Source organism: Lytechinus pictus, chromosome 17 (genome assembly GCF_037042905.1).
Source record: "Lytechinus pictus isolate F3 Inbred chromosome 17, Lp3.0, whole genome shotgun sequence".
Taxonomy (NCBI): domain Eukaryota; kingdom Metazoa; phylum Echinodermata; class Echinoidea; order Temnopleuroida; family Toxopneustidae; genus Lytechinus; species Lytechinus pictus.
This window is the reverse complement of record NC_087261.1, coordinates 17,730,823-17,756,474: the sequence shown is the minus strand read 5'-3', so window position 1 is coordinate 17,756,474 and position 25,652 is coordinate 17,730,823. Positions and strand designations below refer to the sequence as shown.

The following is a 25,652-nucleotide window of genomic DNA, read 5'->3' as shown; positions in this document are numbered from 1 at the left end:
ATGATCTTTTTACATCCGGGCTAAAAGTTCATATTTTAGGGACATTTTTAACTTTTTTGTCTTGTTTAAGAATATGCAAGAAAAATGATTACTATATTTTGATCTGTAGTAAACATGCAACATGCATGCATGCCTTTTATTTAATTTTAATATTGTTATGAATAATTCATACATGCAAACGTACCCTCCTCTTCATTAATTTCGTCCTTTTCTTTTTTCCCCTCTTTTCCTCCTTTTTCCCCTTTTATAACACCATTCTTCTTCATCTTCTTCTTCCCGTTCTTCTTCTTTTTTTTTCCTCATCTTCTCCTTCTTTGTCTCATTCATGTTCCCCTTTTCTTCTTCTTTCCCTCATTCTCCTTCTCCCGTTTCTCTGTATCCGTCTTTGTATGCTTTAATATTTGCCATTAAATGTAGCTAGATACATTATATATTTTTGAATGTAAAGAATCTTCACAAATGTGCTTATTCAATTAAAAAAGAAATATTTTTATAATGTTCTTGTTCTTTTCTTCTCTTTAGTCTCTGTGACCTCCCTTTACCTCCCCCTGCCTCAAATTTCTCATTCTGCAATACATTTCTAATTCTACCACCCCCCTGCTCCCGAACTTTCCTTTCTCTTATCCATTCCTCTGTATTCATGAAATACATACATCTCCATGCAAATGATTTCCATAATTATTGATGCCCTTCAATCATTAAGCAAAAAAAAGTTGTATTTATTGTGCTTGTTAGCCGGTTTTTTTTTATATTTGTATTGTTATTGTAAATTGACCCATTCAGCCCTGCTGCTGGTCAGTATATGTTCACGTACCAATGAATAATAAGTGAATAAATATATAAATTAATTATAATATTATTTTATAAATAAATAAATTAATTAATAAACATTGGCTTTTCCTATACATTATTTTCCAATCCAAAAATCTGCATATATTTTGAGTAAATTTGTCTTTTCACCCTCCTTTTTATGGAAAAATGAATATTTTGACATTTTCGTTTCCTCGTTTTTAACTTTAATGTTTTACATATCTATCGATTTGTGATTGTATTAGTTTTTTTATTTGAATTGGAATTAACGTCTGCCTTGTTTTTAGTAAGTTCAGAAATTGATTGAAATGTTACGTTTGAAGGGTCGTTACTTTGGAGGTATTAAGTTATTTTATCATATGCACTGTTTGGGCAGGGAAGGTTCCGAGCCTTGTTCATAATTATTCGTAACTATCCGTAACCTTCCGCACCTCTCCGTCAATATCCGCAATCGTTCAAAGGTATCCGGAAGATTACGCAGGTCGAAAGAACAAATAACGCATCAATTCATACGATTATCAGAAATTGGATGCAATAATCCGCATCTAGACGTATCTAAACGTATCGTCCACATCTTTTTCCGTAGGTATATAACAAAAAAATGGGAATAGGGAAGGGATCCGCGGAGATCCGCTGGAAAATTGACCTTTTTTATGCAACGGTGAACGCAGAGCACTGTGTGACTGAGGCTTTACATTTATGACCATTTATATACATTTGACCGTTTGTGGCCTTAATTGACTTTCTACTGACTTGGAAGTGCCCAAAATGCTTTGCGATCCGTATATTGACATTGGATTTTTTATTAGCTATAATTTCATAGCAAACACCATTATCTTTATTCCGTCAAATAGAAAAGTCACAATTAACAGGAATGTGAAAAATTGGGCGCGGCCTGTGATTTTATTTTTTTAAATGCCTTAAAATGGCAACGTGGCACCCATCAGATTCTTGACGTACACATCCTTAGCTACAGTTTTCAGGACAAAAAAATGCATATGATTCCTTATATGTAAGTTTCCACAACATGAACTGTTTCGTATTATATATTGTATCATCTTCGGTGCCCCGATTTGACCTATGTAGATTCTAAATGAGATTGAAATGAACTGCACGTGACTTTAATGCGAAAGTGACGTGATCCATGTATTTACATTTGGTATAAAGGATCGGCACAATGTTCATGTTTCGATGACATCTTACTGAAAAGGGCACAAATGCTTGATTCATGCATGTGGGAACACTTAAGGCACGCTAGTCTGCTATAATCACGAGAATGAAAAACTCGAAAAACATGTGCTCATTCAATTACGCATTTATTTTGATTATATAAATATGTTAAACAATCATTCATGGCCATCAAATGAAAATGACTTACCCCCTTGCATATACTGTCCTTCAGGAATATGTTCTCTGCACCAGTGCTCGTTTCCTCAATACACCCTAAGATAGCATCTTCAAAGTTCTGCTGGACATCGATCATCTTATACACGCAAAGAGAAGACGAATCTGATGAGAATACCGCGTAAAGTAGGTCATCCGTTGTGTTGATATTCATTGATTCAGCTAACTGGGTCCCTGCTGTTCCTATGAAAGCAGACTGGATATCATTCTGAGATTCATCGTGTCCACACTTGAGCTTTATCTCCGTGTAGGAAGCAAAGTTTTCTCCGTCGGGTGAATCACGACAAATACGTCCTAAATAGGTTTTCTCGACTCTTGATATGAAGTAGTAAAGGTAATCTTTGTAAGGGATAAGATGTTTAAATGCGAATGAGTTCTGAGACTCCAAATGATTTCCAGATATTTGTTGGCGTACTACTAGGTTGTCAACACTGCGCTTTGAAATGAAGCTGATCTCACCAGGAATCCCTGTGCCGCTGACTCCATTAAATAAGAAAAATGATTCATCGAGTCTAACGTCTGCATTACTTTCATAGTCGGTACCAAATGCAACAGCACCAACAGAAGGTAGGTCTCCTACTGCTACAACACCTTCAGCATCAGGTAAAGGTTCCAGATCAACTGATATATTATCCAAGCTATTTTGCCGGCATATATCGCCACAACCACCGCATGAAATCAGCTTATAGTGCTGCGGTGTGATCACCACCACCAACAGATTGTTAATATTGTCTTCATTTTTACCGGAACACTTTCCAGTGTCCACGGTCTGTTTAAGGTTCAGGTCGGAGTCGAGTTGGTAGAGCCTCTCTCGTGCTCCTATGTAGAAATCTCCTGTGATGTTGTTTATAGCGATGTGGTTGAATGGTAGGTTGGAGTCAGGACCAGGAGGCGTAAAATAAGATACCAAGTAGGAGGAGAGGGGAGCTGTTTGGATTGATCCGATCTGACAAGATATCAGGATCAGGAGGAGAAATTCTCCCAGTACTCTCTGAATCATGATTTTTGATGTTTTCTACGAAGTAGACTTCGATTTGCAGATGAAAGCTGTGACAAGAAAGATATAATCAGAATACAAAACTTCACACGGCGTTTAATAATAAACACCTATACATAGGCGGCGGAATCGGGGAGGCTCCCCCCCCCCCTAAAAAAGAGAGAAAGAAAAAAAGGAAGGAAGGAAGAAAAGGATGAAAAAAGGAAAAAAGAGAAAGAAAAGAAGAAAGGAAGAGGAAAAATATAGCAAGTTAACTGAACAGCTGAAACAAAGAAATATTAAAACCTATATAGAATAGTAAAAACAAAAATTAAGATTTTACAATGGAAAATAAGATTTTTTTTCAGAAAACTAGACAACCAACAAAAAGGTTTTTTCGCACCACGAAGAAGAAAATGTGTAAAAAAATAATAAAGGGAGAGAAAGAGAAGAGTGCTAGATAAGAACAAAAAAGAAATGTGAATAAAATAAGGGGAGGATAATTGGAAATTGAAAAAAAATATCTGGACATTACATAAAAAAGAAAATTTTGCTCAGACTTCGCGCTAACATTCCTTGTTAAGTGAGATATAGTAATCTGCTCACGAGGATACAATGGGGCTTAGAATAGGCCTATCCCATTGCAAAGTCAACTTGCACAAATTATTGTGCTTGGGATTCGAGTTTCCATTGCATTCTGTTCATACTTACAAAAAGTACTGAATATCAAAATAAATTCAGCTAGCGCTACGCGCTTGCATTATTTGACAGGCAAATGTAATGAGATACGTACATGTATTCTTTTCATGTATTACTGAGAACAGTAGTTCAAGTGTTACCGTTTCAAGTCAGTATATCACGTATTGTCATTTCGCTCCTCGTATCAATTATTTAGAAACATGACCATCTTGTTCATCGTTTCAAAAAGTACTTAGAATCCGAGGTCTTGGGTCAGAATATAGTTTTTTTTTTTGCTCGCTCTTTGCGCTCGCATCAATTGTTTAGATAGATACCCATCCAGTTTATGGTCACAATAAGTGTATTAGAATTTTAAGATTTGAGTCGGAATATCAAAAATGATCAGCTCGCGGTTCGCTCTCGCATAAAATGTTTAGTTAGATAGCCATTCTGTTCACGATCACCAAAAATCCTCAGAATGTCAAAATTTTAAGTCAGATAACCAAAATTGTTCATCTCGCGCTTCGCGCTCGCATCAGTTGTTTGGATAGATATCAATCCTGTTCATGGGCACAAAAGTGCTTAGAATGTCAACATTTTAGGTCAGACATCTATATTTTTTAAAATGTCCAGTTTTGGGTTGGGATAACAACAATTTTGAGCTCACGCTACGCGCTCGCATAAATTATTTAGTTAGATGCCCATCCTACTCATGATGACCAAAAGTGCTTAGAATGTCAACATTTTAGGTCAGAAAATCTATATTTTTTTAGCTCGCACTACGCGCTCGTATCAATTGTTTAGATAGGTACCCATCCTGTTCATGGCAACAAAAGCGCTCGTATAAAATGTTTATTTTAGATACCCATTTTGTTCATAATTATCAGAAGTAGAATGTCTAAATGTTAGGTCAGAATATCAAAAATTTTCACATCAATTGTTAAGATCGATACCTATCCTGCATGATGACCTAAAAGGCTTATGTCAAATTTTAGGTCAGGTTTACAAAAAATCATTTTCAGCTCGCGCTCGCATAAAAGTGCACAATGGCACCAAAATCAGGTAGGGCCCTAGGGGTGCAAAATCCTGTATAGACGCATGCCCTGTTTGATATCTCATCATGTTTATAAAAAAAACTAAGATGCACTTAAAACTACAGACTTTAATGTAGACTACCCCGTAAACCAAAATATAAACAACAGGTTTTAGCAGCCGACTGGGAAAATAGTGGTGGAAATATTTTGTCCGCCCCCCCCTAAATTGTTATGCTTCCGCTGCCAATGCACCTATATAACGAAACAGGGAAATGCTCACTCTTAGAGCACGGTTGTTTGTTAAAAACGGCTTCGATGCTGCCTGGATTGACATCATAGACAACTCACCTTTTTTCCTGACACATGGGCATGAACAAAACAAAAAATGATTGGTAACATCTTTTCTGGTCCTGCCATTTTTCTTGAATGATTTAAATCAGTATCCTCTCCTGCGAGCTCATCCCATTATTTAAATTCCAGCTCACATATTACTTACACGTCCCCCCTCGCTTGGACTATATTTACACCACTGATCAAAAGTAAGTAAATTAATTTACCTTAATTTTTTTTTTTTGCAGGTGTTTCTGCATTTATTGAAAATTCAATATATGAAACACAGTAATCATAATGAATATAAAGAAATACAAAAATAAATGAAATAATTACAAATTGTGACGATTACATAATAGAAGAATAATTTACATAGATATACATGTAAGCAATAATATTTAAAATAATAAAATAAAATAAAATTGCTTAGTTTTCGAATTAAACTAAATGCAGTATTTTTAGTTTAATTCCCTGTGATTGTTGTTTGAGAAAGTATCCCTGTGATTGTTAATACGTCTTTGTGAGTCTGGCAGTCTTTTCCTGAAATGGTTAAATTAAGTTCCTCTGCAGTGAACCCTTCCCATTGACTGAACAAACTTTTGCGGCATCCCTTGAACATGTTCAAATGGTTTTGTTGGATGATTTGCAAATAGGTCGTAGGGGGCAGTGCGAACATTTTGTAGTCTCCTATGTTTATGAATTTTATTTGTTTTTTATTTTTATTTTTGTAAAATGAAGTAACAATATGTATGACAATCCTATTACTCATTTCGTTTTCCAACGTCACTGAAATATTGTAAGTATGCATTTTCTAACATAGGCGTGATTTTTTAGTATATTTTATCCTCATGATATTTGTACATACAGTATAATGATATATTCATTGAAGGTATAAATGTGTCATCTTTCCTACGGTTTGTATACATAGGTTCCACCCATTGGTTTCTGTGTAAGTAGTACAAATCAATTGTCATACGGATCTAATTGCAAAGAGAAGGGGGCAAATGGTTTCATTAACCAGTTTATGACCAAAAGAAAATGTATATCACAGTGTAAAGGAAGTAAGCGAATAAGAGAAAGTTTCATTTAGGCATATAGTCTGACTTTACAACAACGGTCAGCCTAGAAAAAGATTCCTCGACCATCTGATGTCAATTTTGTATAACGAAAGTGAAATAGTATGGAATGATATGTACGTATGTTACGGAAACTATGGAATATTTATTTTCTTACTAACAAAAAGCTGAACTTATATTCAACTATTGATTAAGTTCCTATTATAAACTAAGGGAAAACGGAAAAAAAATAGGAGATAATAACTTTTCACTACATGCAACTGTATGCATGTCCCAAAATGTATGCAAGTAATTTATTTAGAAACAGAAAGGTTGGCGCATCAACAAATAGTACCGACTTAAATACCTCATAAATATATCGGCCAAGCTATTTATTTCTTAAATATTAATTTATCCTCTTGTGAATAAGTTTGAAATGGACATTTCCAAAGGTGGTCCCACTAAAGTGCATTGAGGTTGTTATCTAGTCATAAGTCATTTGTCAGCAACTACCAGACTACGCTTTGAGTTCATAGTCACAGGATAACGTCAGATTAGCCTAACACTTAAACTAATTGCCCGATTTTCTCCTTACCAAAACTGAAGAAGATTAGACTGATTTGTCAGAATATATTCGATACTCACTCTTCAAGTTGAATTAAACAGTAGGAAACATCGGGCTGACTTTGCAGAGACTCATCAGTCAGACGGCGATGCTGTATAACATATCTGGTAAGAATTGGAACTTCGATAGATTTTTACACTTCTTCCGCTTTTAGAATGTACTATTTCTTAAAAAAAGGATAATGTCAAATATTCGAATGGTAATTTGAAGCTTTCTAAAAGTACCTTTGGCGAACTATGAGCTATCTTGATCAAAATCTTTGATTTGTTTTTCAGTAGTACACATAAAAGACCCCCATCGGTGCAAGTTTGGCATATGAATTATCCACATTTCACGTTAACGAAATAAGATATCCCCCAGGATAATGGAATGAACCATTGTTCAAGCAACACAAAATAAACAATCTGAACAATAAAGTGCAACGCTTTTTATCAACATGCATATGGTATTTAAATATGATATTTCTTGTCCTCACTGAGCATGCTGAGGGCGCTCAAAAGTGTCACGGGGCTTGATGCAACAGGAAGGCAAAAGATGTTCTTTCCATCCAACCCATTCCCATTTTTTGGGAGGTTAAAATGATATAGCTGATTGACAAAATTGTAGGATTGCCATTAGCCATCTAATACTGATCATAGGAAGGTCAACTACTTAACGTCCTTGGCCCAAATTTAGAACTTTTGGAACTATTTGACTGGTGGAATAATAAAAGATATCATATTGTTTCAGGTGATGAATAAGATCCCATCAGGAGATCCCGCAGGAGATTTTGACGTCATAAATGCCTATTTATTTTTAAAATGAGTTGGTGCAGGTACCGTTTCTGGTCAGAATTGAAATGCCAGATGTAAATCATATCCTCCCCACTGGTAGTTAACAATTCAACCCTCTAATTTAATTCCTAATTTTTAATGATTTGTTTTTTAAGTGTTATTTTAACACACCAGTCTATGGAGTCTGTTTCACGCTCGTGAAACCTTAAAACAGTCACACTTTACAACATTATACGTATGCCAACTTTTCGTAGACATCGCTACAAACAAAAAAGGAAGGGAATATATAGATGAATTGTATAAATTGAAATTGGGTTTTGACTTTCGGAGAAAAGATTATTTACACTGGCAAATAAAGTGATGTGAAAGCTTTTTATGTACACTCCTGTTCATTGCATTACTCATACATGTAGTAATTCACAAATTAAAACGCCTACTAGTTTGTAAATTAGCCAACAGTCGCCATTTTTTCTCAGTCATCAATCCATTTAGTGAAGGCATTTCCGTGATTTAGGCGAGCAAATGTTAGTACATCAAACTCTGAAACTACTTTGCGCACTATTTCCACCGACTAAATGCACCATCTAGTGCTTTATATGCTCGCTCGCAATATATTTGAATGCATTTAGCCTCACACACACACATATATATATATACACAACAAAAAAAGTAAGTCCCCCCTTAAACAAACATCAATAATTTCCGAACCAATGCGAGTTTTTAATATATTTTTACATGGGCGTGTAGGTAATTTTATAAGCTACCCTCTGAGTAAACATTATGGACGTATTTCACTTCATGCTTCAGTGAGCACCGTCAGAAGGCAAAAATGTCACTTTTCAAAAGTCACAAGCCAAATATCATGACTTTGATTCCATTTTATTGGAACTAATTCCATATTCTCATCATAAAAAGTAGTCAGAAGGCTTGTAAAAGGTACTCTCTAAAAGACGATACAACTTTGTTGGCTAAATTTCACCGTTGAATAAACACAATCCAAATTTGCTATAATTGGATTTTTTACACATTTATATCAATAAAAATGATAGAATATGATGACAGTTAGTTTTGGAACAGTTTCTTCAACAATATTCATCGTTTCACGGTTCAATGAACATTTATTGAAAAAAAAATACGATTTTCAAATATCATAGGCGAGTATTGGTTCATTTTGGGAACTGAAAATGATCTTTTCTCAACTTTTTCGTTATGTTCATGACCAATTAACTTGCTTCAATGATTCAAAGGCGTTTAATTAAATATCCACGCTTTAATGAACATGTGGAATGCGATTAGCTCTTTTTTACGTTATTGGAAAAAAATGCAATTTGTTACAATGGATATCTGTCACAAACCTCCTTGCATAGTTCATTTGATTTGATTTTTATGAAAATCCCGATGTTTAATGCATCAGTGAGCACACAATATTCGAAAATTATGCAAATGAGAAGAAAGTTCAAGGCCTTGGCCCCACTCTGTGTCGTATCGAATGGTTATTTTGGTGTGCGCGCCTTTTCGATAGTGTTATTCTGAAGCCATGTACGAAGTTTCATGAAATAACTATTGGCAGAAGTAACAAAAACCGTCCATGAAACAAACACTCATTTCATATTTGTTAAAATTTTGACTTCGTCTCTCATAGACTTGTGTACATTATGGGTGCACATGTTTAAGAATAAGTAACCCCTTATTCAATATGGTGGAACTTTTTTTCACGGCTGTCTTTAGCAATGTCATTTTGCAGTAATGTTTATCAAACTATGGGCAGAATTCTGTGCAAAAATGAAATCGATTTGTTTATTTATGGATGAGTGAGCACGCATCAAAGTGGGAAAATTTGTATTTTCAATGTCACAGACTCATTTTAAAGGGTAATAAAGTGAATATTGGGGGCAAATTCGGTTTCAAATAAGACTTTAATTGCTATCGTTTTTATCATCCATCATTTCTATCACCACACACTTTCCGAACTTTCAACATTTTCATGGTTGAGCGAGCACATTCGAAAACTTAGGAATGAATACTCTTTATACTGCATAAATGTATTCTTTTCCTAACAATTTTTCATGATCAGTTTAATTTATGGACAAATCAGTGGTGGGTCCAACATTTTAAATGGGGGAGGGGCCTATAATCGGGGGAGCCACCAACATTTTCAAATTTTAACATGATCTAAAAAGTTGTAGAGGATACTACCATAAACCCCTATGATGATACGTCACAATACAGGGGCCGGGGAAGGGTTTTAAAAGTGGGGGGGGGGGGCTGACCATGCAAAAAATCACAATCGTATGGTCTTTTTTACATTTTTGTACATGCTTTTGGAAAAAAGTGGGGGAGGGGGCTGAAGCTCCCCGCCCAGCCCCCCCCCCCCCCCGCTTCCGGGGCCCGTGCAATACATTATGCTCACTCAACCATGAACATATTATATCAAAATTGTGTGTGGAGTGGCTAAATGATGGATAGTAAAACAGCATAACACCATAAAATTCACCTAAAGACAACATTTGCCCAACTTTGTATTTGCACAATCTGAAAAACGACTCTTGTGAATTTCAAAAATGGTCATTTTTAATTCAATCTTTAATTACTCATGCATGACTCAACCAATCAATCCTATTTTTCCCCAGGAGTTGCTTAATGAGTGTAGAAAACCACCTACGGAATATCATATCTCAAAATATTTCCGTTCAAAAGTTACAGCAATTTGATTTAGGGGGGACTTACTTTTTTTGTTGTGTATATATACATATATAAACCTTGAAACACTTGAAAGACATCTTTTGTCTCCTTTCGGTATTCCAACCTCGTTCGCTCGCACATTTATATGCATGTCATAAAAATTTCTGGCAAATTTTGGGTTAACAAAAAATAAATAAAAAAAGTGATTAGCATTTAGTGTCATATCCAAAGTTTAATTTGCCGTTTTTGGTTACCTTTTTTTTATATATCTTTGATTGCTTTTGATTTGACTTTCATAATATTCTTTTTTACTTTAAGGAATCAGGATGTGTACCACATCTTAGGTTTTGCTTAACTTTTCCTTTTCCCATCATTGTTTATGATAAAAACCCGCTTTCTGATTTGATAAATAATCATGGTAATGAGCATTGTATATGTACAGCATTTTTTTGGTCTCACCTGCACAGCAGAGCAAGACTGTCGGCACCCATTTCGACGGTGGCGGCGCCATCAACATGGATGTTATGAAACGTCATTATAATTTTTAAAGTATATAGATCTAGTTAATCAAACTTGGACATAAGGGTAATCAAGTATGACTGAACATCCGGCCTGAGTTTCAAGGAACTTGGACCATGTTTGGTAAATAAACATCGAAATCTTAACCAAGGTTAAGTTTTTTTAAATGTCGTCATAACTTTGAAAGTATATGGATCTAGTTCATGAAACTTGGGCATAACCCAGGTAGCAGAACAACTGGGCCCCATATACGTTTTATCTGGGCTGACTGGGGCACATATGCCCTACATGAATACCATATGGGACTCATATGGTCCATTCAAATAGATATCATCCCAGACCCCACCCATATGGGTCCCTTATTCAGGCAATTCTGAACAGAAACATCCTCTGTGCTTCACATGGGCCCCATATGTGCTATTCCAGGCAAACTCCAGATGGAAATCCTCGAAAAATAACACATGCGGGGCCAACATAGTTCCAATATGTTTTTTTCTAGGCAATCTGAATATAAATCACCCCAGAAAAACACATGTGGCCCCATTCGGGCCCTATAATATGAGTTGTTCTGGGCAATCTGAATAGAAATCATCCCAGAAAAACACACGTGGGTACCCATATGCTTTGTTCTGGGCAATCTGAATAGAGATTATCACAGAACAACATATGTGAACCCCACATGGGGCCAGTGTGTGTTGTTCTGGAAAAAATCCAGATGGAAATCGTCTCAGAACAACACATATGGGAATAAAAACTAAGATGTACTCAAAACTTAAGTCTTTAGTTTAGGAGTTATTAGGACTACCTCTGAAAAAAATACAAAAAAGTAGCTTTAAGTGGCCGAGCGGGGGAAAATGTGGATAAAATGTTTTTTCCCTGCATACCCACCCCCATTGGCAAAATTAGCAACCGCCTATGCATAGTTTATGTTCTCTTGAAGTTATGAGAATAAGTGTCACCGGCTACTATCTATTCAACATACAACTTAAAGGATACCTTATTAACAGTAATTAGCGCCAAAATTGACCATAAAGTGAGTTTTACATCTTTCAACTTAAAGACCACTCACTCGCTCACTAAACTGGAGCTAAATAAATTTGTAATCAATCCGAAATATTTTCAAAAAGGTTGCCCTCAACTAAATTATCGCAAAACACACAACTACTTCATGTAGTAACGCAATCTGACGTTGGAAATACTTGTTTGCACAAAAATTCAGATTTTGACATGTAAGTGCTTTTATTTCGCTTTGCCAAAATGGATGCCATATGGTTCCAAGATGAACCTCCTGCATGCAACATGGGACCCAGATGGTTCACATCTGGGTTCCAATGCTGGATAATATTGAATGTGGAATCCAGATGTGAACCATCTGGGTCCCACATTCAATATTATCCAGCAATATTGTTAACCATAATTTGTCAAGTTTTGTAAACTCGCTCGTTATACATGTATAGAAGTCAATGACAAGACCTGTTAAATAGGTGTAGGATAGGATTAGGATTTAGGATTAGGATGTAGAATTTTAGGATAGGATATGATGATATGGCTTAGTGTAATGAGTTGCCAAAATGTGCTTCAATGACCTTAATGACACCAATTATTTTGTTAATGAACCCACATGGAGCTTACATGGGGCCCAGATGGGACCCAGATGGAAACGAGACCTCGAACCCATGCAGAACCCATTTTGGAACCCGGGTGCAAACGTTACATATATCACATATAGGAACCCACATGGGCTATGTGGGTTACTATTGGCCATACTTGAACCCATCTGGGGCCTATCTGGGTACCATGTGGGCATAACTATCCTACATGATTCCCAGGTAGGTCTTCATGGGGCCAAGATAGTTTATCTAGGATCTTTATCGGTTCTGTGTTTAACAATCCACATGTAACCCGCATGAAACCCACATGCCAGTATGGGGGCCGGATGGGGACCACGATGCAAACGGAACACGGGCCCCAGATTGGTCATCTCGGCCCAGATAGTTTCCAGATAAAACTTTGAGGTCCAGATGGTGTATCCGGGCTCTATCTGGACCCTATGTCCCACAGCCCACATGTCGCCCACATAAAGCCCACTTACCCATGTGGGACCCAGACAAAGCCCGGATAAATTAATAAAAGATTTGCCATCTGGGTTCCACATGTTGCATCTGGTCCCAGATAGACCTTCTGGGGGCCCAGATGGTTCATCTTGGCTATACATGTATCTTGCATAAAACCCACATGCTCATATGGGGGCTGGACGAAGACCACGGTGCAAACGGAATATGGGCCCCAGATGCCACCTGGGTACCATATGGGTTGCCCATATTCTACCCATCTGCGAACAGAATTGCGCCCACAGGATAACCAGATGGGCCCCATATTTTTTGCTACCTGGAAAGGGTTATGGTGTATCACTGAGTTTCAGGTCACAAAGAGATCAAAGGTAATTTAGGGTGAATGAACTTTGGTAATGTTAGGGTATGTTTTAAATTGCCGTCATAGAAGATTAATCAAGTACCACTATACATCCTGTGCAAGTTTCAGGTCACATGTCTAAGCTCATAGGTCAATTAGGGTCAATTATCTTTGGCCATGTTGAGGGTAGATTTTGAATTGCCGTCATAAATTTGAGAGTCTAAGGATCTAGTACATGAAGCTTAAAAACAAGAGTAATGAAGTATATCTAAGGTTAAATGTCATTTAAGGTCAATGAACTTTGTTTTTTCTTATCATACTGAGATGTTTTTTGTGAATAAATATTCAATCCTTGTTTTCAATTCAGCTGCTATATTTAGTTGGGTAATTAAGGCGAGACATCTAGAGGCATTTCACTTGTATAAACGTAATTGTGTATTTGATAAGTTTGTGAAACCTATGTTTACTATAGTTGCTTCTGCTTTGGTATTTTCCATAAAAGTTAGGATTTATTACAAAGTTTGATTTTTAAAGAACATGTGTACATTTATTTTCATATTAATATCACTTCGTTTAATGAAAGTACCAGTCAGAAGAGCCATCAATGACAGAATTTTGAATACTTTGGGCAATCTCCATCCATTGCCTTCTCCTTAATTTAGTTTTTGTCGTATTTTGAAACATGTGATGATTACATTGGAGGCCTACCCTACGTTCTGTGTTTCCTTAAAAAACAATAAGATAAATACTAAATATCAACGACGATTTTCTTATTCAGAAATATTTTTTTTTTGCATTATTATTTTTACTCGAACCTTTTGTACTGTACAATTAAACGTTAAAGATGGGGACACGGTAGCTGTATGCCTATAATTACTAGTAGTTGATTTCCAATTTTAGCACAGGTTTCAAATCCGTTAATTTCCGTATCACGTATCTATTCAGGGGTTTTCTTTTTTTCTCTCTCTCTCTCGTGCTTTACTCCAACTAAATAATGTTGCGAATATTACGCCATTTAATGTCCATTAAAAAAAAAGGGGGGGGTCTTTATTCAATGACGGGCTTCGCTGAATGGTAGGATATCATTCACATCACTTCATTGTTATCCAAATATTACAAAGGTTTCAGTTAAGTAAATCAAACAAAACGATGAACCGGGGCACATAAATGCCTTGCCACAGTTGAGTTAGTTTTATAGTGTTATTATGTTCATTTCTATTGCATTAGGGTCTTTAGGGAAATATTGATATCGTGACATCCCCTTCATTCAGCTTGAAAACTAGAGGTGTAGGAAGCTTAACTGGTGATATTACCTGCTGGTACTGGGGACTATCGGTTTAAAGTGTAATGTAAAAAAATCATTTTTGATAATCTGAGTTAAAGTTAGCTAGTGGTTTCTTTTTTTTTCCAAATTATAAATTATTTCATAGTTTGCCAATCTGGACATGTGTATTTGTGTGGTGGGTGGGTCTGGGCACATGTTTGCTTGGGCATATTTTACTACTTTTTATGTGCATAATATCGAGAAATCCCTCACTAAATCAAACATTAGAAATGTACGTAATATAATCGAGTTTACTTTTTTTCCCATTAATTCAGTGATTCTTTTTGTCTAACCTGCGAAGCAGACAGAGACTATAGGAACCGCTTTTCCGACGGCGGGGGGGGGGGGGGGGGGGGGGGCACGACGGCGGCGTCAACTCCAAATCTTAACCAAAGGTTAAGTAAACCGAAGGTTAAGTTTTTGAAATGACAGCATAACTTAAAAGGTATATAGACCTAGTTCATGAAACTTAGCCATAAGGTTAATGAGGTATGACTCAAAATTCTGCCTGAGTTTCGGGTCACATGACCAAGGTCAAAGGTCATTTAGGTTCAATGAACCTAGACCATGTTTGGGGGGGGGAAGTTGGCCATAATGTTAATGAAGTATTACTAAGCATCGTGCCTGAGTTTCGGGTCGCATGACCAAGATCAAAGGTGATTTAGGGTCAATGAATTTAGACCATGTACGGGGAAACTTGGCCATAAGGTTTATGAAGTATTACTTAACATCCTGCCTGAGTTTCGGGTCACATGACCAAGGTCAAAGGTCATTTAAATCTTTACCTAAGGTTTAGTTTTTGAAATGTCATCACTACTTAAAAATATATATGGATCTAGTTCATGAAACCTGGACTTAAAATTATTCAATTATTACCGTTTCAAGTCACATGACTAAGATCACAGGTCATTTAGGGTCAATGAACTTTTGCCAAGTTAGGGGTATCTATTGAATTACCATCGTAACTTTAAAAGTTTATGGATCCGATTCATGAAACTTGGACATAGGAGTAAATCAAGTATTACTAAACATCCTATGCAAGTTTCAGGTCACATGATCAAGGTCAAAGGTCAGGATCAAAGGCCAAGTTGGGGGTATTACAAAAATATTACAATAAAAAAAAATCATGTTAGTATATTGTCCCGGTGTTAGGCGATGTGAGGGTAAGCCAACCGTTCAGCTAGAATATGATTAATCCTTTTACTACTGGGAAAAAACGGACCCAGTGCAAACTACGCACTCTTTTTAACTCAGTAGTCAACATGTTAAATGTTTGTCTCATCTAACATATCAACTCACTTCGCTGTCGTTACCCCGTACCCTCTCTGCAACGTCATTTTCTCATGCATTTCGTCTCATACTTGCTTTTAGGCTTACTCCTTGATGGCTATCTGCTTTCTCTGTCTACACACTATAAGAAATAGAGGTTTAAATTTGAACTATTGAGGTAATAGCATCTTTAAAGGTGCAGTTAGCCTAGATATAAGCAAACTATGATACTTAGTTGAACCTTGTAATAAAGATAAAAAGTTGAACTTTGTTTAACCTCAAGTACCATGCATCTAAAGGGTTAAAATTTGCACCCTTAAGGGTGCCGACGAAATTTATTGTTGGAAATAAAAATAAAAAAGCAAAATTTTCACCCTTTTCAACTTAATGACCAAGATTACACCTCCAAAAAGTTGGTTAAAGTGTTCCCTTAAAGGTGCAAAAATTTCTTAGTATGTGTTGCTTTCTACCCCCCCCCCCCCCTCTTATCTCCCCTCATTTGTCCCTCTTGCTGTGTCTTTTACCCTCTATTTCTAGCACAACATGAACAAAAACACATTTATACCCCCACAATAAACACATAAAAAACACATAAACAGTCATTCACGTTTATGGTAGGAGTCGAGGACTTTGTTTGAATAAAGATTTGTCACCCTACATTTCACACAGAGACCTACTTTTGTGCATTGTATACATGTCATATCAACAACCTTTAAGTCAGTAGGAATCTCATATATTAAAGATCATTATGAAACTAAACTAATAAACCGATCACATTCTCGTGTTTATCTTTCGAATCGACCACAACTCTGCTCTTCTACAAAAGAGCGTATAATTTTGGACGGTTAGAAATGGGATTGCGTGCAGGCATGGACCTACTACTCTGAGTAGTAGGTCCAGGGTGCAGGTGACGTACTGGTAAGGTATATTCCGTGTGTCCTCGTGTCAGTTGAGGAATTCATAAGGGTGTACTCGTTTTCACATGCTCACTCACACACACATTTACCCGCAGTATCATACACCCTCGCACACACCTGTTATACCCATTTTTATTACATTTTTCAATTTAATATTCACTCAACTTTCAATCTCTTTGTTTATGTTTATTAATGATAAGAATAAAAATTGATAAATCAGCATCTTTACCATACAAATTATATTCAAATCATTGCCTTTTTAATAATCACCACGTTGGTAATGAGGTTGCTCAATGTAATTGTGCACTAAATGAAAATGGTAAAAGTATGTCTCTTAAAATATAAACGATAATTATTCTTTGTTAAACAATGATTGTTTCTGGGAAACCTTTTTTTTTCTTTATCTACCATGTTGAGTTCAGTTCCGTACAATATCCAGATATAAATTTAAAGTCATATAGATCCTGTTTCATTGGCCATAATAGACTCTTATCTGTTAAAAAAAAAATCCACGTTTTGATAATGTGTTTAAGATAATCTAAGTTAGACAAGGGGTGGCTAGACCACAATCCATGCGAAGATATAAGCATGATAAGGTTTGTTATAATATATACACTCCATCGTGCTGCATCAGCTACATGCATAACGCAAGCTACGATAAAGCCTTACCAAAAACAGGTAAATTTTTGTGATTGTGTTAAAATAACGATTAATCATATAGACACATTTATCTTAAGACATGCATAATATAATTCATTGACTCGAACATACATCATGAAGGATATTTACAATAAAAATATACAAATCTTAAATTCTGATTTATTAAAGTATTGACTCATGTTCACCTTACCATGTTATCACTCTGCGTTAGCAATACTCCCCATTTTCATTTTCTCATCCGTTAAAAGAGAGAACGCTATATGATCATTTTAAGACCTGCATAATATAACACATTGACTCGAACATACACCATTACGGACATCTACAACTTAATATACAGATCTTAGATCCTGGAATATTATAGTATTAAATTACATTCACCATGTAATTACTCCTTGTTTCTAATACTACTCATTTTCATATTTTAATCTGTAAGAAAGAGAGAACGCTACAGGATACATGTAGTTACACCAATACATATCAAAAATAGAATTTTTCTATATAAAACATGTTATGATACACCAAGTTTTTTTCACCATCAAATTCAATAGTTAATGATAGAAACGATTATAGTGTTAACTGGTACGAAAACCTTAATTTGAAGAATTTGATCCATTTGGGATTTACAAATGATGTATAAAATATACATGCACTCTATTTAAGGCGTTATGGATCTAGGTTCAAGTTTGATTAATCGTCAGAATCAAGTTGAATAAACATATCTATATAATACAGATTAAAAAGTATGTACACAGATCGGATGTTAGATACAGGATTGATGGAATATACGTTTTGCATTATGTATTGTGCAATATCACGCTATCAAAGTACATTTTCTTTATTTCCATGGTTTTCATTGGTATGGAATGTGATATATCGTATTTACTGTACTATTGAATAAGTAACTGTTTATGCAAGTGAATAGTCTGCAAATTTTATGAGAATCCACAAACACAATCTACCCTGGTCAAACAACAAATGGCATGAATGAATATTATCAAATGTCTCGCTCGGCACTAGACATTTAACAATAAATAAACAAAACCAATCGTGTATCTTGTAATCCTTTAAGCTACCCCCTATTCCGAAATAATTTCATGCCATGGAGAAGTTCCCAATACTTAGATGTTTGATGACTTTAGTAGAGAGAAAAAATGAATTTCATTGTTAATCCCGAGGCAGAAACTGGAAGAATACACACTTGTTGTTAACGGTATGTATTAATTTAAATCGTATGGCTTATAAGGGTTATTTTATTTGTCAAGTACTGAATTAAAATTTTGGTAACTAAGACCACGGAAAGCTTGAACATGGAAAATACATAAGGTATGGTTGGGTCCATGGGCGGAAATCTGTCCCCAAAGGTAGGGGGACCAGGCCTGGAAAGTTTGACAAGCAAAAAAAAAATTTAGTAATTTAGTCCAAAGTACGTGTATTATTTCGATAGTGAAGTTATGTATTTTGCTCCATCATAAAAGACCAAAATATTAGGGGGGACATTTGATATTATGTCCCCCCTACTATTTTGGGTAGGGGGACGCGTCCCCCTGGGATTTTCGCCCATGATTGGGTCGTCCTAGTTATAATACACCTATTTCGCAACGGAGGCATTCTTAAGTTTCTCCCATTACCAACATCCACATACTGGCGCCGATCACGGATGTTAATTTAATTGGCGCCTTTTATGAAATGATATTACTTCAAGGGTGGCATTAAGGTTTTTCCACGCACTTTATTTCAAGAGGCCCTCTACGTCATCCTTGGTGAGGTTGTAAAGGTGCAGCAAATTCGAAAGATGACTGAAATGACCTTTGAACTCCTAAAGTGAACATGATTAAATGAAAGAAAAAACATATGAAATAGGAACATTGTGTAAAATCAAGGGCTAACTGCATACGCGACAGGAATCTTAATACATACATGTAATGCCAGAAACGATTCATTCAATCCGAGTTCTTCAATATTCATCCTTCTTAAAGAACTAGGATTAAATCGATCGTTAAAAAAAAAATTATCAAAAAGGTAATGTACCGAATGATCCATTGAAATTGTTGAATTCTCATTCTATTTTCGGTAACCTTAACAACTTTTACCTGAACAATTTTTACCTTATGTTGAATTATTCATTTATAATGAATAATGTTGCAAATGTCACTCCTGCATGTGCAGTATAAACAAGGGCTGACCAAGCAATTGCTCTGAGATAAGGGCCCAATGTATAAAAATGTTTTACCTGAGATGCACTGTGTTGTCAATAAAGAGGTCATATAAAAAGGACGGATGGAGGAACGGACACAATTATTTGAATCTAGACTGTAATTTTGAACAGTTGTTTTTAAAACCTGACTAGCACGTGACTGTATGAAACAATTTTGCTGAGACCCCACCCACACATCTTCCTTCCCCTTTTGGCTGGCATGTCAAAACAATCGGAGAACAAAGAATAAAAAGGGAAGTATTCTTTAATCATTTTACCTTTGTGATGGAGGAACAGTCTCTTGTTAACTTGAGTCTTGACTTGACCTTTGGTTGGCTTGATATCAGGGAGCAGTAGTCAGACATCATTTGTCGCTGTAGCGGATATTCATTGGAGTAGGGTAGATGATTTGATTCGCTCTGATGGTATAAGCGGACCATACATAAAAAAAAAACCAAGTGAACGTATCAGATATCGGTTTGAGTTTATTTCCCTAATTGCCTATTTGCTTCCATCTGAGGTGATTTTTTTCTCAATCGTTTCCAGTGATTACATCTTTGATCGCCCCATCTGAATAGTCATCAAGGAGAAATCCCAACGCAAGAGTAAGTGGATTTTGATAACTACACAGAGGTAACACAAGAACAACGCTGAACGTTTCGTCAAAAGCGGATGTTGAGTAAAAAAAAATGTAACATCATAAAAATTTGCTTATTTTTACATGACAATTCTGCAGAACACTGGTCATTAACTGAGAATGCAGATATTGATAATTTCTTCTGTGGATTGATTGAATAAAGGAGAAAATGAAATGAACGGACAACTTGGTATCAAATATACTTTCTGGAAGATTAATAGTGTAATGGGTATATTTACCTGTGACAGCGTGGTGGTCCTAGCTGCATCCGTAATGGCTTCAGCAACAGCGATGACACATCGATCAGCCGTTTCTGATCTTGGCATATCAAACAAAGATGGTAGGTTGGTAAGTATTTGACACCAGAAGCGAGACAAGCTAGGTAAGAGAGTAAATAAGGGCAAACGACGAGATGTAAAACAACAATATTATATTCTGGCACTTTCGGGGAAGAGCTGTCTCCGTATAACAAAATGTATAATATGTTACCGTTTGACAGGGTTTTCGCGTCAAGGTATAATTTCACATTTTGCTCCAACGTTGAACAATTATCAGGTGGAGAAAAAAAAACCTCTTAAAATATGATGTAAAGGATGTAAATGAACACAAATAATTGTTAATGACGCAGATCTTGGATGGACAATCAACAAAGACCTAGACTTGATGGACTAAACAAGACAAAACAAATGCCATTTAACCTCATCAAGTCCAAATCTAGTGCACAATGAGTCCGTTTAATCACGGACGGGTCTCCATTACAAGTGCGTTTAAAGCACGATCTCTTAACTTCAAGAATAGGGTGCTATGATAAGTGTGTCTGGATATTGATGCATTTTGATGTTATGTTTTATTCAAAATTATATCTAACGTAATAAACAAAATTAATATTAGAACTTGGCTCACCAATTCATCTTCCAATTCTGCGCGCATTCCTTGGACGATTTCCCATCGGTGTACTTGACGGCAAGGTCATCAAACGTGTCAAAGAGATGCTTCACAGGTAGAGGGATCCGGGATGGTTTCTTGAACATAACCTCAAAGACTCCATCTACGTATGGACCTATTGATGCCTACAAATCAACGATATTGAACCGACATCATAACTTCCAAATGCGATTTTTTATTGATAAAAAATGATTATCATATGACGATCGCTATGGAAATGGTGATACTGATGAGAATGCAAGTGATACAATTTTTATAAGTACAATAACAGTAATGCTATACAATCATGAATATAATTACACCTGATGGTAATGATTTGACCAGAGTCATAAATGCTTCCTTGAACCGGTGCCCACAAAAGAAATTAAATGTCATGAAAGACTGGGAATTTCATTATCACACATAATCATATTGAGCAATTACTTATTCGATTTTGAAAATGAAATGTGAATATTAGCACTCTATCATTTTCAAAATTACTCCCTTCGTGGCCTCAATTACTACTGGAAAGACCAGTGTCGTACAGATCACAGTATGCTCACATAGTGGACAATGTGAAATTATTATTCCCACTATTAAAACACCCAAATTCAACAATTTGAAGATACAAGTACATTTATGTTCACACTGTGGACATTTCGACAGCGTGACTGTGTTCACAGCGTGCTCACATGGTCGACTATGTGAATATGTGATTCACACTGTTGAATTAATCAAGTTTAGCAGTGTGAATGTGATTTCACAATGTGTTCCACACTGTGAACACACTGTGGCATAAACTGTGGGACACTGTGTTCTTTCCAGCAGAAGATACTGAATCCACTACCATCGGGGATACAATAACTTACTTTCATTTTAAGCATATGTGGGATAGCAAGATTCCGATCAAGCTCTGCTCTCTTTCTTTTAATGTTATCAGGCAGGTTGACTGCTTTCCTTGTTTGCACTTCAGCATCAATCTGGGCAATTTAAACAGTCAATAGAAAATATACATCATATATGCATTCAATAAATTACAGCCTACACATATATAATACACATTTTGTAGATATACTGTAGGGTGTGAAGATAGAGTCGAGCACAGTCAAGCAGTGTCGATCCTGGGACGGTTGGGGGAATATCGATTTGCCCTTCCCCAAAAGAATATTGTTTACAACTTGAAAATTATAGTAAGCAATGCAAAATACATTATAGCCTTGAAAACATTGGAAAGCATGATAATGCAATTAAACTTGGAAAAAAATTGCCTTCTATTTCTATTTCTGATCTACTTTTGCCCACCCTCCCACCTCCCATCCCAAACGTGGACTGACGCTCGTGTGATCAAACATGATATAACTCTTGATATACGTACGATGTAAAAAAAAAATACGAATTTTATCAACTACACGATAAAACAACGCAAAACCATACAAATGTCACAATTCTAGCTAAAAACCTTCAAATGGACAGCATTCAAAGTCTGTAGAGATGGTCCTGATGTACGATTCGTCTCATCTGATACAGGTATCAAGGATTCATCTGAGGGAGGGGAAAGAAACATTTATTAAAATTGATATGAATTCAATTTTTTTTTTCAACAGATGACGGTAACATACAAGGCAAAGCTAAGAAAAGTTGAATTCTTTGTACTTGAAAGTACTCATACTGATTTCGGCATTTGCCGACAATGAGTAGGGGAAGGCGGGGTAAGTTATGACACGTTTTTTCATTTTGCATTTCAGAATTGATATGACTAATAATATAGTAGAAATAAGTATCCCGCCTTTTAAATCGATTCTTGGGAAATATTTTTCACCTATACATAACTTTCTAGCCCCACACTGAAATTCATTGTGACCTTTGAAAAAAACGATGTCAAATGGCTCAACTTGCCCCATATGTGGGGTAAGTTGTGCCACCTTCTGGGGTAAGATGAGCCACAAAACTGTGTACAAAATGTATACGGAAAGAAGCAGCATGTCAATTTTTCATTTCAAGTCTTTTCACTTTCTAATTCTCTATAAATACTAACATCCTCTAAAAGTAAAAGAACTGTCATGTAAATTTACACATTCTTGCCTGCATATCAATGGCTTTTCAATTTTTTTTTAATTCTTACTACCATACGAATTACCATGGCTCAACTTACCCTATGTTGGCTGAATCAAAGTACCCCACTCCATGCGATACTTTAACATCCACACGTTTCTTTTGCATCCATCATTAAAAAGACTATGACAGGAATGAAGATCCATACCTGGACTAACAATATTGTTCTTATTTCTTTATCATATTTAAAGACGTGTGTGGATAAAAAGCAATCCTCTATTTTACACCCTTTTTTACTTTTTGGCTGAAATTTGTATTTTTCCGTCTAAAAGAGTACTTTTTGTTTCAAAGTCGAAAACAATATGGTTGGTTAAAGGGTTATGTAATGGGTCATCAGTACATAACACCACCACAAAGTCTGACTCATTCATTATTGGCCTGGGGGTGGTGGCTCAACTTGCCCCTATGCTCACCTTCCCCTACTGTAATATGTCATGTTTGACAATTTTATCTATAAATTAATATGGAAATCATTCGAGACTAGAAATTTGAAGGCCTGTTTTTCACTCTGGGAAGATTCACAGGTGATTAAGGCAGGCATTTCCTTTTTGAGCACAAGTTATGATGGCTACATTTTAAAATATTCAGATGTATTTACTTACATGGGTTCGAAGATAATTCTTTGACATCAAGAGCTTGGTAGCCATTGACAGGTGCTTTCGGTAGCTGGTTATTTCCTACCAGTGCAACACGAGATCCGTTCCTAATCTAAGAAATGAAATACAGTTGAAAATCGATGTACCAATATTCAATCTCTCTCTCAGTAGATCGTTACTCACAAAAGATATCAATCCAATGCATACAAAGTGAAAGCAATATTACGCATATTCCTCTGGACAATGAATTTATATTGCGAGAATACAGCAAAAAACAGTAATGGGTAAAGTACAAAAAAAAACAAGACCAGTAACTTTAGGATTAAAAAAAATGGTGTTGACAACGAGTACACGTTGAGGAGATCGAAAAACAAACCTACAAACTGTTGCCCCTATTGGCTTTGGAAATTAATTAGCAGATCCTTATCAAGCCCATGTGAATTATTTCAAATTGACAACCATGTACCACGTCAATATATTTAAATGTAAAGAACGCTTTTGTGTGTGAGGGTGTGTGATTATAACACCCCTGCGTCGGTAGATGTGGATAATCCCATTATTCCGTCAGAATGCCTCATAATCGAAGTTTACTTACCAATTCTTACTCTATACTTACTTCATTGCCTAATTACAATGATTGTAGGTTTATAATTGCCTATAAATGAGTGAGCGTCTTTCTTATGATGTGAGTATAAACATCTGACAATCAGGATTTAAAATGATTAACACAAAATAAAGTCAAAAACACATTACGAACCCCATAGCTCTTCAGTGTATTGAACGTGACCTTGCTCTGTGTCTCAGACATGTCGTCCACATCCTGAAGCAAAATGTATCTTTCAGGGGATTCGATCCAAACTGTAAAACAAAAATTATACGAGCAAAAACGCACTTTGGATAACTAAATTTGAAACGTGAAGTATTGATCTTATCGGCAGAATGATAATCCATTTCGTTGTGTATCGGGCATTTCAGTTGAATTGATTATACTAGTGTCATTTAAATACTGGCAGTCAAAATACCTACATGAAATGCCTAACATCCCTATTCAAGTTAATTTGATTAATATTACGGCCCTACGGGTACAATGAAATGTGTGTCATGACAATCAGCACCACCCCCATTAAACACATCAAGAATAGAGTACCGAAGCGATGACGTCAGTTGTCATGGCGGCCTGGTTCTAAATAAATAAACCCGCCTAATAAAAGCGTCTGTTTCTCATTGGAGAAAATGTCTGCTATCGGAATTTAATCACTTATAATGTCTTTTTTCAGACGAGCCAACTTCATGTACAGACGATCGTCAGCTGAGACTCTGTTTAGAACCAGCCTGTCATGACACCATGGCAACTGACGTCACATTTCGGTACTCTATTGCTTCAGCTGCGCCTGTCCCTTTGTTTTGGGCGTGTTTTTTTTTCAAGTTGATCAATCCGGTCCTCTAAGGCAGAGGCGTCGATCCATTTCTCAGATGGGGGGGGGGGGGGGGCAAATTCATGAATCAACGTTACAAAGGAACTCGATCACACAAAACAAGCTCACGCACACACACTTACTCACCCACACATACACACACACATAAGACTCATGAGAAAGAGACACATATCTCACCAACGAATAAATAATAGCGCGAAGCGCGAGCTGATATTTTGTAGTATATAGACCTGAAAACAGGGAAAGGGTACCTGTTTAGGACTGTTAGTAGTGACTCATTAG

The 25,652-nt window shown here is 36.2% G+C and overlaps 2 protein-coding genes across 2 annotated transcripts in view; both read right to left on the bottom strand.

Annotated features, from left to right (window-relative positions):
• Window positions 1-1,066: 1,066 nt before the first annotated feature.
• LOC129280181 (plexin-B2-like) lies at window positions 1,067-7,028 on the bottom strand. Its single transcript, XM_064112678.1, has 2 exons — window positions 6,933-7,028; window positions 1,067-3,261 (listed from the first exon to the last, which is right to left on the bottom strand). The coding sequence occupies exon 2, from the start codon at window positions 3,212-3,214 to the stop codon at window positions 2,111-2,113; it is 1,104 nt and encodes a 367-aa protein (XP_063968748.1). The 5' UTR covers window positions 3,215-3,261; window positions 6,933-7,028; the 3' UTR covers window positions 1,067-2,110.
• Window positions 7,029-17,035: 10,007 nt separating this feature from the next.
• The window catches only part of LOC129280193 (plexin-B1-like), a 48,129-nt gene continuing 39,512 nt past the window's right edge, over window positions 17,036-25,652 (bottom strand). Inside the window, exons 29-36 of the mRNA XM_064112292.1 lie at window positions 24,692-24,792; window positions 23,941-24,046; window positions 22,686-22,768; window positions 22,096-22,206; window positions 21,206-21,372; window positions 20,542-20,680; window positions 19,944-20,084; window positions 17,036-19,287 (exon numbers count right to left, since the gene is read on the bottom strand). Of these exons, the coding sequence (XP_063968362.1) occupies window positions 19,201-19,287; window positions 19,944-20,084; window positions 20,542-20,680; window positions 21,206-21,372; window positions 22,096-22,206; window positions 22,686-22,768; window positions 23,941-24,046; window positions 24,692-24,792 (935 nt within the window). The 3' untranslated portion in view covers window positions 17,036-19,200. The remainder of the gene's footprint in view (window positions 19,288-19,943; window positions 20,085-20,541; window positions 20,681-21,205; window positions 21,373-22,095; window positions 22,207-22,685; window positions 22,769-23,940; window positions 24,047-24,691; window positions 24,793-25,652) is intronic.

What these genes read in the sequence shown, in the direction of transcription:
- LOC129280181 (XM_064112678.1), bottom strand. Translation starts at nt 3,214, where the DNA reads ATGATTCAGAGAGTACTGGGAGAATTTCTCCTCCTGATCCTGATATCT.